The sequence below is a fragment of the Uloborus diversus genome, chromosome 8 (genome assembly GCF_026930045.1).
Source record: "Uloborus diversus isolate 005 chromosome 8, Udiv.v.3.1, whole genome shotgun sequence".
Classification (NCBI taxonomy): domain Eukaryota; kingdom Metazoa; phylum Arthropoda; class Arachnida; order Araneae; family Uloboridae; genus Uloborus; species Uloborus diversus.
The window spans coordinates 74,355,204-74,371,090 of NC_072738.1; the positions used below are offsets into that span (position 1 = coordinate 74,355,204).

The 15,887-nt window shown below is 33.9% G+C and overlaps 1 protein-coding gene across 1 annotated transcript in view; it reads left to right on the top strand.

Moving 5' to 3' along the window:
* The first annotated feature begins 1,869 nt into the window (after positions 1 to 1,869).
* The window catches only part of LOC129228098 (UDP-glucose:glycoprotein glucosyltransferase 1-like), a 103,535-nt gene continuing 89,517 nt past the window's right edge, over positions 1,870 to 15,887 (top strand). The window contains 3 exon segments of the mRNA XM_054862738.1: positions 1,870 to 2,155; positions 8,522 to 8,667; positions 11,331 to 11,416. Of these exon segments, the coding sequence (XP_054718713.1) occupies positions 8,528 to 8,667; positions 11,331 to 11,416 (226 nt within the window). The 5' untranslated portion in view covers positions 1,870 to 2,155; positions 8,522 to 8,527.

The following is a 15,887-nucleotide window of genomic DNA, read 5'->3' on the forward strand; positions in this document are numbered from 1 at the left end:
GATGGGATAGGATTCAATATTAATTGGTTTTTTCTTCATCCCTTAACTTGCATAAAAGAAGCTTAAAATACCCTTTTTGACGCTTCAATTACAAATGATAGCTTTCGCTTTTCGTCGCAAAATCAATGATAAATAAACTCAAAACGTTTTGGAATTACGTCTTACTTACAGATAGAAATGAATTTAACATTTTTGTTAAATTGTTGTATAATTAAAATTGAAGAAAAAGTGTGAGGAACTTAATCTTAAAAACTCGGAGCAGTTAATTAGGACGGTGAAGATGTTTTTGTGTGAGGGTGCATATCAACACCAGGACTTGATAGTGCGGAATTTTTTGATGAAATAATGAATTATGCTGTTCATTTAAATATTTTAAAAACAAATTTTGAACTCTTAGCCGAAAATTTGGTTTTCGGAAACAACTTTGTCTTTTTATCAAGATAACGATAAGAAGTGCACGGTTTCAACGTTTGCGTCTAGAGCCTCAAAAATTGTCCTTAAAATTAAAAAAAACCCCTTCAATCTTCAAACGTGAACTTAATGTACATATTTATGAACTTATTGTAACATATTACCATGTGCGTTTGTTTTAGTTTTTAAGTCCGCCATTAGACAGTGACTTCAGTGCCCCTTATAGTTCGTTGGAGTTGCGAATTCTACACCTTTCACCATTAGGATATTTTACTCTCTGCACGAGTTCAATTCCGAGCCAGGCCCCTATTCCTCACGTCGGCCCTTGTTGCAAGTTGCATTTTAGCAATTGTGAATTGTAATTTATAAATAAAAGCGTCAAAAAGACCAAAAGTATTTTAACTTTTTATGACCGCTAACATTTCCCTGTTTTTTTTTTTTTTAATTTATTCATTAATTTTTTATTATAACACTAAAAATGTATTGGCAGCCGCAAAACCCAACTAACTAAAAGTGAGGGCCTAGGTTCACATTAATTTGGAGGCCCCTAGAAGACTATGCAGTGTTTCATTTACATTTTAAAAGCACGAATGCACTTTTGGAGGTCTCTTTGTCTAATCACAAAATTATGTATAAATCACTTATGTTCATTTATGAATCCCCTTTGGGCCCCCTCATAATCGTGACCGAGTAAATTCGTTACTGGCAGAATGATTAAAAATTCCCCTATAAAGAAGTTTTTTTTTCAATTAATAACTCATAATTTTTAATTTTTTTAAAAATACATGTATTTTTCATATCGTTGCAATGCTATGCATAATTCATTAAAAAATGTGGGGCCCCTTAGGAACATGGGGCCCCAGGCCTAGGTCTAGTCAGCCTGTGGGGTTATCAGGCCCTGGGCAGCGTTCCTGTACCTTGCAAACTCAAACACGTGCCTCAACTAATCTGTAAATTTTGTGTTTGTACAATTAATTTTGCGTTGTCATATCTTATTTTTACTTTTCAATCACAAAGATATTTCCTTAACTTTATAGATATATCTGTTAAGGTCCATTGTCATGTGATTACATTTGGCCGAGTAAACCGCTTGTCGTGTTCGAACGCGACCAAAGTCACTGAAGAGTGCAACCATCGACATAAACAGATTGATGTCCAATGACTGAAACATTTTGATCATTGCAAAACAAAACTTTCTTGTTGATTTCTGTTGCTTTTTTCTACAAAAAAATCATTGAGTTTATGTTCGACGAGCTTAACCGGTAGCGACCGGTTTATTGTCACAAAGCATTGGTTGTGATGTCATCGTTTGACGTCAATAATTTAACCGGCGAGCTACCGGTGGCTCATCGAACGCAACCAGCCCAAAAAAATTATATCTATCTCTAGCAAAGCCTTTCATGATGAAACCACGATTATTTTCCACGTATCATTCAAAACGAAGCTGTGTGATTCGTCCCTTCGTAATCATAACAAAATTGAATTCAAAATTAAACAAATGTCTTTAAATGTATTAAAATGAATTTTAACTTATTTTTTCCAGCTTCAATGATACATCAAATATTAGATTCTTTACCTCTTGCTTTCTATGAACTGAATTCTGTGTTATTTATTTTTGTCTTTGTTATTTATTATGTGTGTGTAGTGCTTGCTACATGAAAGGTGTTTGAAGTGACGAATATTTATGCAAAGATTGTAAATAAATTTTTCCATCTGTGAAAGAAGTTTCATTGAAACAAACAAGGTAAAAACTTTTTGCAATTTTTTTTATTCGCTCTTGTCGAAGTGTGCATTATTTGAAATGTAATGATTTCTTAAAAAACTTGCCGGTCTCGCGTAGTTTTTTCCCTTTTGATCGTGTAATTAGAAAGGGCCAAAACACGATTCGTTTAGATGTCCTCTATAGAGAATGAAGATTTATCAAAAAATATGTACAATAGAGTATTTTTAAAAGCAATATTCAGTTATTTAAATAATTCCGGTTAATATTAACATAATTGTTTTAAAAATTTGTTGGAGTGCCCACCTAGGGAGGGGGGGGGGGGGGGGGTTCCGGCTGCCTCTTTGATATCGTCAGGGTGGATGTTTTGAGGAATACTTTCCCCTTTTACGGAATTCTTTGCGATATTTAGGAGGGGGGTTCCCTGAAATTTGTCACATTGCCCGGTAAGAACTACATTTTATGCTTTTGCATTTTAAAAGCAAATGAATAGTTGCTAAAAAAATTTTAAATGAAGAATCATCTGCTGGAATGGGGTTCACTCATGTTTTCACAATGAGATATCATTTATGAAAGAGAACTAAAAACGGAAAAACCTATTAAATGTAAAAATTCTTTATTCATTAATGATAATTACTCAACAAATAAGTTTCTTGAAAGTTAAATTTTAGAAACATTTAATAATAGAGATCCATTAAAGTGATGACATAAGCAATGAAAATTAAATAATGCATGAGGAATTGAGAAAATTGAAGAGATTACTCTTGCTGTTTGAATAAGAAAATTCTGTATCAACTAAATGCTTTGAAAACAGTATGAATATATTTCTGTACCTCAGAGCCAGAAGGACGTAAATCACATTATATGGTAATTTTACAGGGGAGATGAAAAACTTTTTTAGCACATGCAAAGGATGAGACGCTTTCTCTTTTAACCCTGATAAAAATTAAAAAGGATTTCTTTTCAAAAATTATGTTCACATGGCTTGATGTGGAATTGACTTCTACATACAATGCACTAATAAACAGAAAATCCCAAATTTTGGACTTACGTCTGTCCTGGCTGGCTGTGAGGTATATTTTACACTGCTTCCTTTTGGTTTTAGTATTTTGAGTGGTGCAACCTTCGTTATGTGATTATCATTAAGACAAAGGAAAGAGTTGCCAGGGGTCGATCCAGCGCCAAATTGGGGCCGCTTTGCGGCCCCTTCACAAAATTCCGCATGGCAAAAGCGGCCCCATTCACAAAATTCCCCATCGCAAAAGCGGCCCCATTCACAAAATTCCGCGTCGTAAAAGCAGCCCCTTCACAAAAATTTATAAAAAGGCAGCCTTTTTACAATATTTTTTAACCGCAAATGTGTACGCATCTATGCGGGAGCCTCTTCCACCTTCCCCCATCTTATCTTTTTGCTTGCTGCGTGAGGTGTTTTTGCTTCAGAGCGTCAGAGGGGGGACGGGAGAGGGACACTTGTGATTGGTAGCTTGTTTTCAGGAAAATCCTAAATTTTACTTTGATTACGCAATATATATTTAGTATTAATTTGTGTTGAGTTTCAAAATCCAATTCTAAAATAACTTTACTTAAAATAAAATTATTTTACATGCTGTTTTTATATTTTTATTTCTTTTGAAGATCTTGATTTCCTTACATCCGCCATGGTAAACGAATTTTTCGCATTTTTGATGTTTACTGTACCTTGTTAAGAGGCAAACAAATAAAATTTCTTATATATTTATTAACATCATTAAATTGCAAAGTTTTAAACGAAATACCTACTCTGCAAGAACGTCAAAAGTCAAAAAATTAAACGCTGAATGCTGGTGCAGTATTATTTTGGGTTTTAATTACTTTTAAGTTTTTCAAACACATACATGGAATCTTTAATGAATATTTCACTTCTGTGTTAAGAAATATGTGATATCTTTGAGTCTGTTCATTTTGTATTTATTAGGAGTTATCATTACGTTCAGCAGCATGTGCAATTTTCATTGCTCTTAAAGTATTTGAGAGGGGCAAACAGGAAATCTGTTGTGAGACTTTCACCTTAAGAAAGTGTGCCTTGCATATGTATATTTGTAAAAAGCAATAAATGTAATGTATGTGTCAAATTACGAATAAAATGTTAAGGGTCTTACTTCCCCCCTCCCCCAGCGCATTTTCTCTTGACAGCTTTCAGGTATTCTTCAAGAACTTGCAATCACCCCTGAAACCTGTCTAGGGCTTTTCTATAACGATACGACAGCTAAAAATGCTTTAATGTAATCTTTTCCAAGAAAAAAATCACGAGAAGGTCTTTTTTACAAAAATAAAGAAAATTCACAAAAATATTTTGCTTTTTCACAAAAATAACGAAATTTCACAAAAATATTTTGCCTTTTCACAAAATGGGGGACCCAAAAAATAAATCCTGGATCGACCCCTGGTTGCAAATTAAAAGTGACTTCAACCCATATTATAAAAAAAAAGCATGACTATCAATATTATTTTATGTTAAAGAGAAACTAATTTAGTTATCTTTCCCTCTAGAAAATATTGTTTTCCTGACAATTAAATTTATTCATGAGAGAGAGATTAAAATTCTACTTTACAATACAGTTGTAATATCTTTGGGTTAAGGTTTCTTCAAAAATGCAACAATCTACCCACTGAGAAATGAAACCACAACTCGGTAATAATTAAGAAAATACTCCAGCACAAATTTCAATCTCAAAATTGATGTATGAAAATGAGTTTGCTTGAAAAATTGTATTTCACAAATAAGTCATGTTGATAGATCTGAATCTTAATTCATTTGGTACATAGTAGTGAGAAGAAGGATTCAAGTCTTACTTGACTGGAACACTTACCTTTTTGGACTGCCTTGTTACATTTATTAACTGTCATACAACCTTTTTTAACTGCCATTTTAAGTATTATATCTGCTTCTCTTGCAAAATGCAAAACCTTGAGTCGATGCATCAGCAATGTCCAGGTTCGGTTAAATCCTGGGCGCCAAGTTGCTCGGGAAACTAAAAATTATACTTTGGCGACTTGTTCATTCAAAAGCCAAAACTGATTTTTCCTACAAACTTTGGGAAATAACTTGTATGATGACAAGTTTTTCTCTGGTTTCTAAGATTTTACAATTTTTGTTGGTCTTTGACAATGTTCCGTTTCTTAAAATATTTCCCTCCTTGAGGCAAAGCCGTTTCTTAGGTAATCATAATAACGAAATTTTCTTTTGTTTATAAAACTTCCCAATAATGAGGGGAGGGGCTTCCAAGAGTGATGCTGCTTCCCCAAATGAAGCTCAAAATCCCATTAAAACAACCAGGGTTCGTACGGGTTATGGAAATTTTGGAAAGTCATGGAAAAAAAATAAGCGAATTTCAGACCTGGAAAAGTCATGGAAAATTGAAATTTTCATTGAAAGTCATGGAAATTTATTTCAAGTCATGAAAAAATGTCCTGGATAAAGAGAAAGTAACAGTAACTAAAAGAGCATTAGAAATCTTGAGTGATTTAACACTATAGCGCATAAAAGCTATTAAAAGTGAAAAATTGAACAATCTCAGAATCATATCTGAATTTTGAAATCTCATTGCATCCTCTTCTGCCGCAGCCGCTTGCTTTTTTTTGCGATGTGATTTTTCTGCTTGGATATCACTGATTTTGAATAAACTGTTATTTTCAACACTTCTTATGTTTCATATTCTGTAGTAGCGAATTGCACGTTCGTGGTTTTGCCACACCCACTCAAAAAAGGCAATTCAATTGCATCCAAGTTTGATTCCATCACTAGTAAGAACTTTATTATTAAATTTATCAGAATTAATCTTAATTTATTGAACAGTTTAGAAAATAAAGATCTTTAGTTAGGCGATAGAATACAGAAAAAGAGGAATTCTAATATCTAAAAGAGTAGTGCCCAACATAACATACGGCCCGCAAAACTAATGCATGCGACCCACTGCTACGCTCAGTGTCAGGAATCTAACATGTTCTGGAATTTCTGAACCTATTAATTTATATACACTTGAAAATGTGCAAATAAGTAAACAAAACAAGTATACTTTTGAATCAGAAGATTGAAAAAACCATTCAGTAATGAATAAAAATGATCTGTTAGATAGATAAAAATGGAACAACGTTTAAAAGCACAAAAAGGATAAAAAGTTTTTAAAAACACAGACATGTTTCGGAGGCAATAGCCTCCTTCCTCAGTGCGAAATGAACAAATGGATGAATCAAGGTCAAGGGAGAGTTTAAATGCGTAACCGGAAAAACATTAACCAATCAGCTATCAGCGAGTGCTGAGGCAACATATGACGTATTCAAACATGTAAGATTGGAGAAAAATGCGGAACAGCAAAAGACTCATTGCAAAGATTATTTAAGTTTTTATGAATGTAAAAGGATTCCAGAAAATCTAATTCACCTACTGTTGTAGGTCTGCAAATGATCTTGGCCGAAAAGACAAAATTGTGTTCTGTGTCCCAACAATGTTTAGCAATTGAAGATTTGTTCAGTTCCTGTTTTTTAATGTGGTTTTCATGTTCTTTCGAACGAAATTTAAGTGAACGCCTTGTCTGTCCCACGTAACCAATATTACATTGACAAGGAATATGATATATGCCCCACTATTTTTATGAATGTAAAAAAATTCCAGAAAATCTAATTCACCTACTGTTGTAGGTCTGCAAATGATCTTGCCCTCCGAAAAGACAAAATTGTGCCCTGTGTCCCAACAATGTTTAGCAATTGAAGATTTGTTCAGTTCCTGTTTTTTAACGTGGTTTTCATGTTCTTTCAAACGAAATTTAAGTGAACGCCTTTCAGTTAAGGCGTTCAATGAGTCTTTTGCTGTTCCTCATTTTTCTCTAATCTTATTCAATCTTACATGTTAGAATGTTAGAATACGTCATATTTTGCCTCAGGACTTGCTAATAGCTGATTGGTCAATGTTTTTCCGGTTGCGCATTTAAACTCTCCCTTGACCTTTATTCTTCCATTTGTTCATTTCGCACTGAGGAAGGAGGCTATTGCCTCCGAAACATGTCTGCGTTTTTAAAAACTTCTTATCCTTTTTGTGCTTTTAAACGTTGTTCCATTTTTATCTAATTTACCCTGCACAAAGTTATCGCTTTTCAAAAAAAGATCTGGTTTAGAAACTTAAAGAACTAAACTATGCGGCTTTACTTTAAAGAACCAAAATACTGTCAAGTTACATGGATGATTAAATGCTCTGTTCACACTAAAAGGCAACTTTTGAAGCAAATTTATTGAAACTTGATGATGCCTCACTCATTCAACCTTTGTCCCATTCAATATCACTCTGCCTGTTTATAAAAAAAAAGTTACATATTTAACCATCATCATATTCGTTTCACTGCATTTTTACGTTACTTAAATTTATATGATGAAGACAAATAAGAATAGTTTAGTGTTTTAAGTGTAAACTTATATTTTTCCCATTGCGAGTAAGTGCTTCAATGAGGCTGTGGCATTCATGTAGACGTTTTGTTAATGCTTATTTCCAAAAATTAGTAAGTTTGAGATTTAATAGTGCTATTCTCTTCGTGTAACAAGATCATGAAAATTTTCATTGAAGTCATGAAAAAGTCTTGGAAAAGTCATGGAATTTTTTCATCCAAATCGAGTATGAACCCTGAACAACCCACTAAAAATTAAAGTTTTGTAATCTAAATCCACATTGTAAGTGCCCTCACAGGCACCCATACCAAAAATTTTTTGTATGGGCGAGATTTGTGCTTAATTTAAGAATACAATATCTTATTCCATGTTGAATCATTGATCTGATTTAAGTTCCTTTAATGCATTCCAGTTCAACACTTCATAAAGGTCAAAATTACAAGGTGAATGAAGCTTCATTTAAGTTCTTAAAACAGACTCTTAGGTTTACTGTAGAAATAATTATTTATGTGATAGACATTAATTGTTATGGTCCATCATTCAGGAAATTATTAATAATTTCCTGCTTGATGGACTTTTTGTTCTTTAAATGAAAAATGATCAAATGAGTTTTGTGCTACAATATGATTAAATTGAAAAACCAACTTAAATAAAACACAAATTCTCAAGAAAAGGCAGCAAATAGCTATTTCTTTTATAGCTACTTTCTAAATAGCTATTCTATTTAGAAAGTAGTGAGAGAACTGAACGTTCAGTTCTCTCACGACTTTCTGGTTGTGAGATGAGTTTTTTGCACTGATGAAGAGGCTCCATTGTTGCCTTGAAATAGCTATTTGCTGCCTTTTCTTGAGAATTAGTGCTTTATTTAAGTTGGTTTTTCAATTTAATCATCTTGTTCTTTAGTCAACATTATAGTTTAGATAATTGTGCTTTAATTAAGTTTATTTTGTAAAACATGTTTTTCTTCAATTATAGGTTACAATGAATTTTTCTCAGAGATGTCTACTTATCCATGCAGCTCTATGTATATTAAGATTTGTTCAAGCACAAACTCTGCAGAAGTCGGTTTCTGTTGTATTAGATGCAAAGTGGTTAGATACACCGTTGCATTTAGAAGCCAGGTATGTGTACATCTACTCAGAGCCGGCCTTAGGCCGATTACAGCAAAAGGATCAAATCGGGCCCCGCTCTAGCAGCGGCCCCGCACCAAAAGTAAAAAATCATCTTTAGATAAACGAGAAAAAAAAAATTAAAATAAAAAGTTCAAATTTAGAATTTAACTGATGATTAATCTGGGTGTGTTGAGCTACTTTTAGTCCAATCAATGGAGTAAATGAGAGTCCTGGAGCTTTTAGCTACTTTTAAATTTGCTAAAAGCATTCAGAGTTAAATTAGAAAAATATATCTCCAAAACTATATGCGTCAAATAAATTTCCGGATAAAAGTTTTATCTGTCCAGTTGAACATCTGAAATCAATAGTCATACTTACTGCACCCTATACCAACCGGTTATGAGAAAGTGAGCTTGGTAGTGGGACCTCAAGGAACAAATTTTTAATGCTATAGTCGATTAGTACGATGAGTAACGAAATAAAGGCCCCATCTCAGGACGTAACAATCGCATGCTGGCAAAGAGAAAATTGATCCGAGGTAACCGAATATTAGGAGCCCCAAAGCTTATCTTTTAAATTCAGTTAATTTATCAATTTTATTTCTTTATTTCTAGTGGGAAAAGTGCAAAAATTCAATGAGAAAATTTTCTGGAAAATACAATTTACAATAGTACTCTTATAATCTTAAATACCACTTGCTTCAAATATCACCAATTGTGCAATTGTTAAAGCCCACCCCTCAATTACAGCATGATTGATGTTTGAAACATCTTCAAAATAATTCCATAGAAAACAAATTTTTTGCCTACAACTGCTTGTGAAAATAGTTATTAATGCTGTACCACAATCGATTGTTGGTAAAAGCTTTCGATGTAAATGAACAACATAAAAGTTAAATTTTTAACCTCAGCAGTAACAATAATAACAAATGACTGAGTGATGACGACTCCAAGTCTCTTTAGCTTTAGGGCAGCATACCGCCAAGATTGGGATCTGCCATCCCATAATTCTCCTCGCAGTGATGTGGAATTGTTAGATCTTACTTAGAACACAAGTTATTACATTGCAATAAATAAGTTTTTAGACCTTCAATGTCAAACATTTCTGAAGGATGGGGTTTCAAAACATCCATCCCTCCCGCAAAGTCTTAACATATAGCCTAAAATTCGTTTTTTTAAATTTCGATGTCAAAAAATTGTTAGGGGCAACTTCCAAACTCTGCTCTTTCATCTAACATGATGGTTAGGAGTTCTCCAAGTACTGCCTCCAATTGAGACTTAAAATTTTCAATTTCAAAACATTTCCAAATGGATATTCTTAAAAGGGGAGATTCCTCTCTCCTTTAATATCTTCAAAAGTAGCCTTCTGTTACGTTTTTAAAGTTCTACATTCAATAAATTTCTAGGGGAGTGGAGTCCTTTCACCCGTTTCCCTAAGATCACCACCAATAGCTAAAATTTAGCTTTTAGAAAATTCCACAGAACAGCCCGCCTCTTCCTTTCTTAAAATGGTTCAAAATCGGCGTCAGTTTCGAAAAACATTCTAGATGGTGTCATCTCCTCTTTCATCTGTCGTTAACAAAATAGTATAAAATGGCATTTTTACTCTTTCATATCAAAAAACTTGGGAGGTCATCGATTCCCCTAAGGTCATCCAAGTTAGTTTAGATCTGACTTCATTTTTTGAAAAACTCCAGTTGAGAATCCCTAATCCCTTTCCCTTAATTTTACCAAAAATTGCCCATACTTGTTATTTTGAAGTCAGTTTTCAAAATTCTTTTGGGAGAGGCCTTTGATCGTCTCTCCCTTCTGGAACTTCTGAATAAAACTGAGTTATGAAGACTTCAGTTTTCAAAATTTTCTGGGAGAGGTCGACTGACCTCCCATCTCTGTCCTATTGCTAATGTCACTACAGACAGTCTTATATTTCATTTTTAGGTCATGTATCATTTGGACATAACTTTTCTGAAACAGCACTAAATTGCTCATTAAGAATTTCTCAGGGTTAAACTTGTCTAACGTTATTTTAATTCACTCTCACTCTTTTTCTGCCTCAAATTAAATGCAATCATTCTGTAAAGGGCCCCGCAAAAATTCTCCAATCGAGCCCGCCTTGGTTAACGCCAGCATCTACTTCTGTATGTATTGCTCCTTTGCTGCAACACTGCCATAACTTAAAAAGTAGGCTTTTTGAACTATGATGTTGTTGCCGGAAATTATTAATATGTTTATATATCAATGGTCCATACGAACAAATTGGGTCTGCTTTGTGACCCTTTTGTAAATATTTGAGTGAAAGGGAAACTCTCTCCAAGATTTCTTACCCTTTTCTAGATTTTTTCTCTCCCTTTCTTATAAGTATATTTCGAGTTTTCCGAGTAGTAAAATTTTCCTATATGGAGAACTTTGCATTCAACTGAAATCACTTTTATTGGTTCATAAGAGCATTGTACTTAGTTATTTCCAGGACTGCGGAGTTGGAGTAGGCTGATTTTGGGATAAAGGAATCGAAATCGAAGGTTCTAAAATTCCTGTAGTCGGAGCCAAAGAAAGTAATTTTTCCTGTCACTCCACAGCCCTGGTTTTTTCTGGGATAAAATGTAATTTTTAAAAATAGTGCTGAAATTTGAATTTATTTGCAAGATTTAATATATTTTTCTTTTTTCTTTTCAGTGAATTCTTAGCAGAAGAAAGCCCAGAACTATTCTGGAAATTTATTAATGATTGTTCAAAATTACAAAACAATATCTTCCATAAAAGTAAGTTATTTGAATTTCAGGAATTCAGTTTTGTTAGTAGGTACTTTCTGTAAACTGTAAAATAGTATTACTTTTCGTTGTAAATTTATGAACTGTAATATTTTAAAGTTATTTAATGTCTTCGCTTGAAGATCTGATTATAATAATAAAAATACTCTTACACTGACCATTTCAAAATCTGCAAACTTCATCTACTCAATGCATATCTGTATGCTAAAAATATTACAGCTATAAAAGTGTAATTTCTGAGTTCTAATATTGTTAGAAATAGTTTTCTCCATAAGCTAAAAATAGAAAATTTGAATGCAAAAAAAAAAAAAAAAAAAAAAAAATCTTAAGCATGCTTATAACTACTCATTTATCCAACACAGTAAAACCCCAATTTAACTTTTCTCAAGGGACTGGGTTATGGAGTCATTGTAAATTTGATTGGATTGCTAGGGACGGTCTGCATCCGAGCTCTACAGGGGTCAAAATGGTCACTTGACATCAGGGTTTCTTGACTATGGAGAAATAAGCTGAGGCGAAGAGCAGGAAGTAGTTCCTAGTTCCTTGTCCACTATTTGAACAAAATTCGATCTTTTTCTTAAGAAATGCTGTTAGTTTGTCAAACCCATGAACATAAAGCACTTTTTCGTCATTATTAGCGTAAATTATTTAATATTTTAAATTTTACGAGCGGCGCAGCGCGGATTAGTTCATGGATTTAGAAGCAAACAAGTCAGCCATCAGAGCGCACAAACGGTTGGCGATTTTCCGAGATTCTGCGTTTGGCGCGATTTTGCGAATGAACGTTCACTTTCGTTCGCTGTAGTTGACTTTCGCTCTCGCTCCTTTTATATTTATCTTGCTTGCTCGCTTTATATTTTATCTTGTTTGCTTGTTTTGTATTTTGTTTCGCTCTTTTTCATTGATTATGATGGAATCGACTCCAAGGTTGAATTACGTTTTCCAACCTCACAAGCAAGGTAGTGCTTTGAAAACCTCAGCAAAAACAATAGTTATGAATGTGTTTCATAAGTTACAAGAGTGGAATCCCAACAATACTGTTCATGATATTTTGAATAAAACTTTGAACTTAACAGGAGTTTCAAGTCGCAGCATCTTACGAATGCGAAAAGAGTTTAACATCAACGGCTCTTTTTCTACACCTGGGAAAAAAAGGCCTGCAAGAAAAGGCAAAGCAATGCGTCTTCAGAAGTTTGATGACTTTGTTCTGTCTGCCATTCGGAGGAAAGTTCACTTATTTTTCAAAAGAAATGAAATTCCAACAGTGGCAAAAGTCATGAAGATTGTTAACGAAGATGCTGACCTTCCAAATTTGACGCTCGACACGACAAGGAGGTTGATGCAGGACTTAGGATTTGTCTATAAGAAGAGATCAAGGAATTCCATGCTCAATGAAAGGGAAGATATCCAATTGTGGAGACGCAAGTATTTACGACAAATTCGTCAGGATGAAAATGAGCCCTAAGTAAATGAATCACAATTTATTCTCCAAAATTAAGCATACTTGATTGACCATGTCAGAAATTATTATCTAAAGTTCATTCTGCATTTTTTTCTCATATTAGAACTTGAAGCCTGTTTGCAAACATGATTTCATTACTTTCAAAAAGAAATAAAATCATTTTTAATAAATTTATGCGCATTCCGATTGTTTTTGGAAAGCTTTTTCATAGTTTAAAAAATAGAAAAAAATCGCCGTAACTATCCGTAACGATTTTTATATATCTGAGGGAAGGAAAAAATTTTTAGAAGAAAATAATACGAAAAATAAATATTCTTTAGTTGAAAAAGCGAAGCGAAAAAGTATTATTTATTAATAAAATTAGCTGCTATTCAGTCAAACTCGCTTGTTGGTATATTGAAAGGAAATCCCGCTTAATATAATACATTTTCAATGTATAAAACAGTTATAATTTGCCTTTTTGATAATGAATGTTGGTATATCCCGCTTATTAGAATAATTTTAGTTGCGAAATGGTTATTAAAACGTGTGAAATATGCCAAAGCGGATCAATTCGCCAAGTAGACCCCCAGCAAGCTCGGCGTCTTATCGAAACTCCTCCTTGCAAACCTTCAATCGATCTGTTCACTCAGAGCTTTTCATCGGCGCCTCGTGACGTCAGTGTCAGCTTAAGTTGCTGTCTTGTATAGTGGTTTGATTTTAACGGTTTCAGAGAAAACAACTAAGTTTGAATTGGGGGGTCATGGTTCAAGCATCAGGTATTGTGAGGAAAAAAGTTTTTTGGGTATTGCTAGAAATGGAAATAAAGTGTCGAACAAGAGTAGTAATTTTAACAATTGTGATTTAGGAAATTTCAGGGTGTTAAATAAAAGTAATTTAGGCATGCTTAAAGTTTACTATACCAATGCTCGCAGTATTAGGAACAAGATGAAAGAATTAAAAAGCATAATTATAGATGAGAAGTTGGATGTTATTGGAATTACAGAGACACGGGCTACTGAATTTGATGTAGGTTTATTACATGTTGCTGGGTATAATTTGTTTAGACAAGATAGAGTGGGCAAAAGAGGTGGTGGGGTTTTATTTTATGTTAGGGACAATTTCATTTGCAGTGAATTGGTCATAAATGATAAACCTACTGATATTGATATGGTTTGGCTGGAATTGATGAGCAATAAGGGCAAAAAATTGTGCTTTGGAAACATTTACAGGCCACCTAATTCAAGCCAGTGACAAGATGAACAGATGTATCGCATTATTAGTGACATGTCCAGTAAAGGATCAGTCATCATAATGGGGGATTTCAATTTCCCGGGTATTGATTGGAATAATTTTTATCCTAGTAATGGCAGAGAAGGGGAATTTTTAAAAGTAATTGGTAACTGTTTCTTATATCAAGTTGTAACTCAGGGAACTCGAGAGAAGGCGATTTTGGATCTAGTGTTTTGTGGCATAGGAAGTTCTGTTCAGGGGTTGTGTGTAGGGGGATCATATTGGAGATAGTGATTATAACATCATTAGATTCTGGATTGAATTTGAGGTGTATATAGTTGAAAATTTTATATTTGTGCCCAATTTCAGAAACACAGATTTTGTTGCTCTTAGGCAGAGCTTGAAAGAGATTTTTTTTGTCAGGATTAGAAAATTGCGACATAGATCAGCAGTGGACAGAATTTAAGGAAAAACTGGCAAAGACGGTTGGGGATTATGTTCCATTTAGAAGAAAAGGTATTACTACTAAAATTTGGCCCTTGTGGTTCTCCAGGGATATTAAAGAAGCTCTAAATTCTAAGCAAGGGGCTTTTTGTCAGTTTAAGAAAACTGGTCAGAGTGCAGACAGGCTCCAGTATTGTAAGGCAAGACGAAATTTTAAGTATTTGGTACGGATTTCGGGAAAAGGAATTGGAGCAAAGGAGCTAGCAGATAACATTGATTGGAATCCTAAAAGATTTTTTGCTTGTGCTATTTCTTGGAAAGCTCGAAATAATCAAATTGGGCCATTGGTTGATGAGCATGGAAATTTAATCCAAAACGATAGGGATATTGCAAATGTTCTTAATAACTTTTTTCTCAGTGTGTTTAACAATAACTGTATTTCAACAGTTGACACTAGCAAAGCACAAGCTATTATGCAACTTGAGGATTTTGTGTTTTCCAGAGAGGAGGTTCTATTTCATTTGATAAAAATTAAAGCAACTAAAGCTCCGGGACCAGATAATGTTTATCCAAAAATTTTAGTTGAATGTGCAGAGGAATTAGTGGATGTTATTTTAAATATTTTCAGTGCTTCTTATAACTCGGGGACAGTGCCAGAGGACTGGAAACTGGCTCTTCAAGAAAATGTCTAAATGTAATGCTGGGAATTATAGGCCTGTAAGTCTGACTTCAGTGGTTTGTAAGGTTTTGAAAACTTTGATCAAAATTGAGATTATGAATTTTTTAGAAACTAGAAGTATGTTGACTAGTTTGCAGTATGGAAAGGTAAATCGTGTGCTACTAATTTATGGCATTTCTACGACAAGGTTACCTTGGCTTTAGATAACAAAAAGTGTGTGGATGTTGTTTATATTGATTTTCAAAAAGCTTTTGATAAGATACAGCATGTTGCTCTTCTCAACAAACTATCTGATATATGAATAGGAGCAAAAACTATACTTTGGATTAGAAATTGGGTGACTGAAAGGAAACAAAGTGTATATGTGAGGGGAAATCATTCTAAATGGAGTGATGTTTTACTCGAGGTTCCTCAGTGTTCAGTTTTAGGGCCTCTCTTGCTTATTATTTTTATGAATGACATCAATGAGAATATTTCTGGAAGCCTGAATTGTTTTGCTGATGATGTAAAAGTTATGGGGATTGTAGAAAACGAAGAACAGGTAAAACAGCTTCAAGAGGATTTAGATTATATTACAAAGTGGGCGGATAAGTGGTGTATGGCAGTTAATGTAGGAAAATGTCAAGTGCTACACTTAAGTCATTGAAATAAGCATATGAGTTATC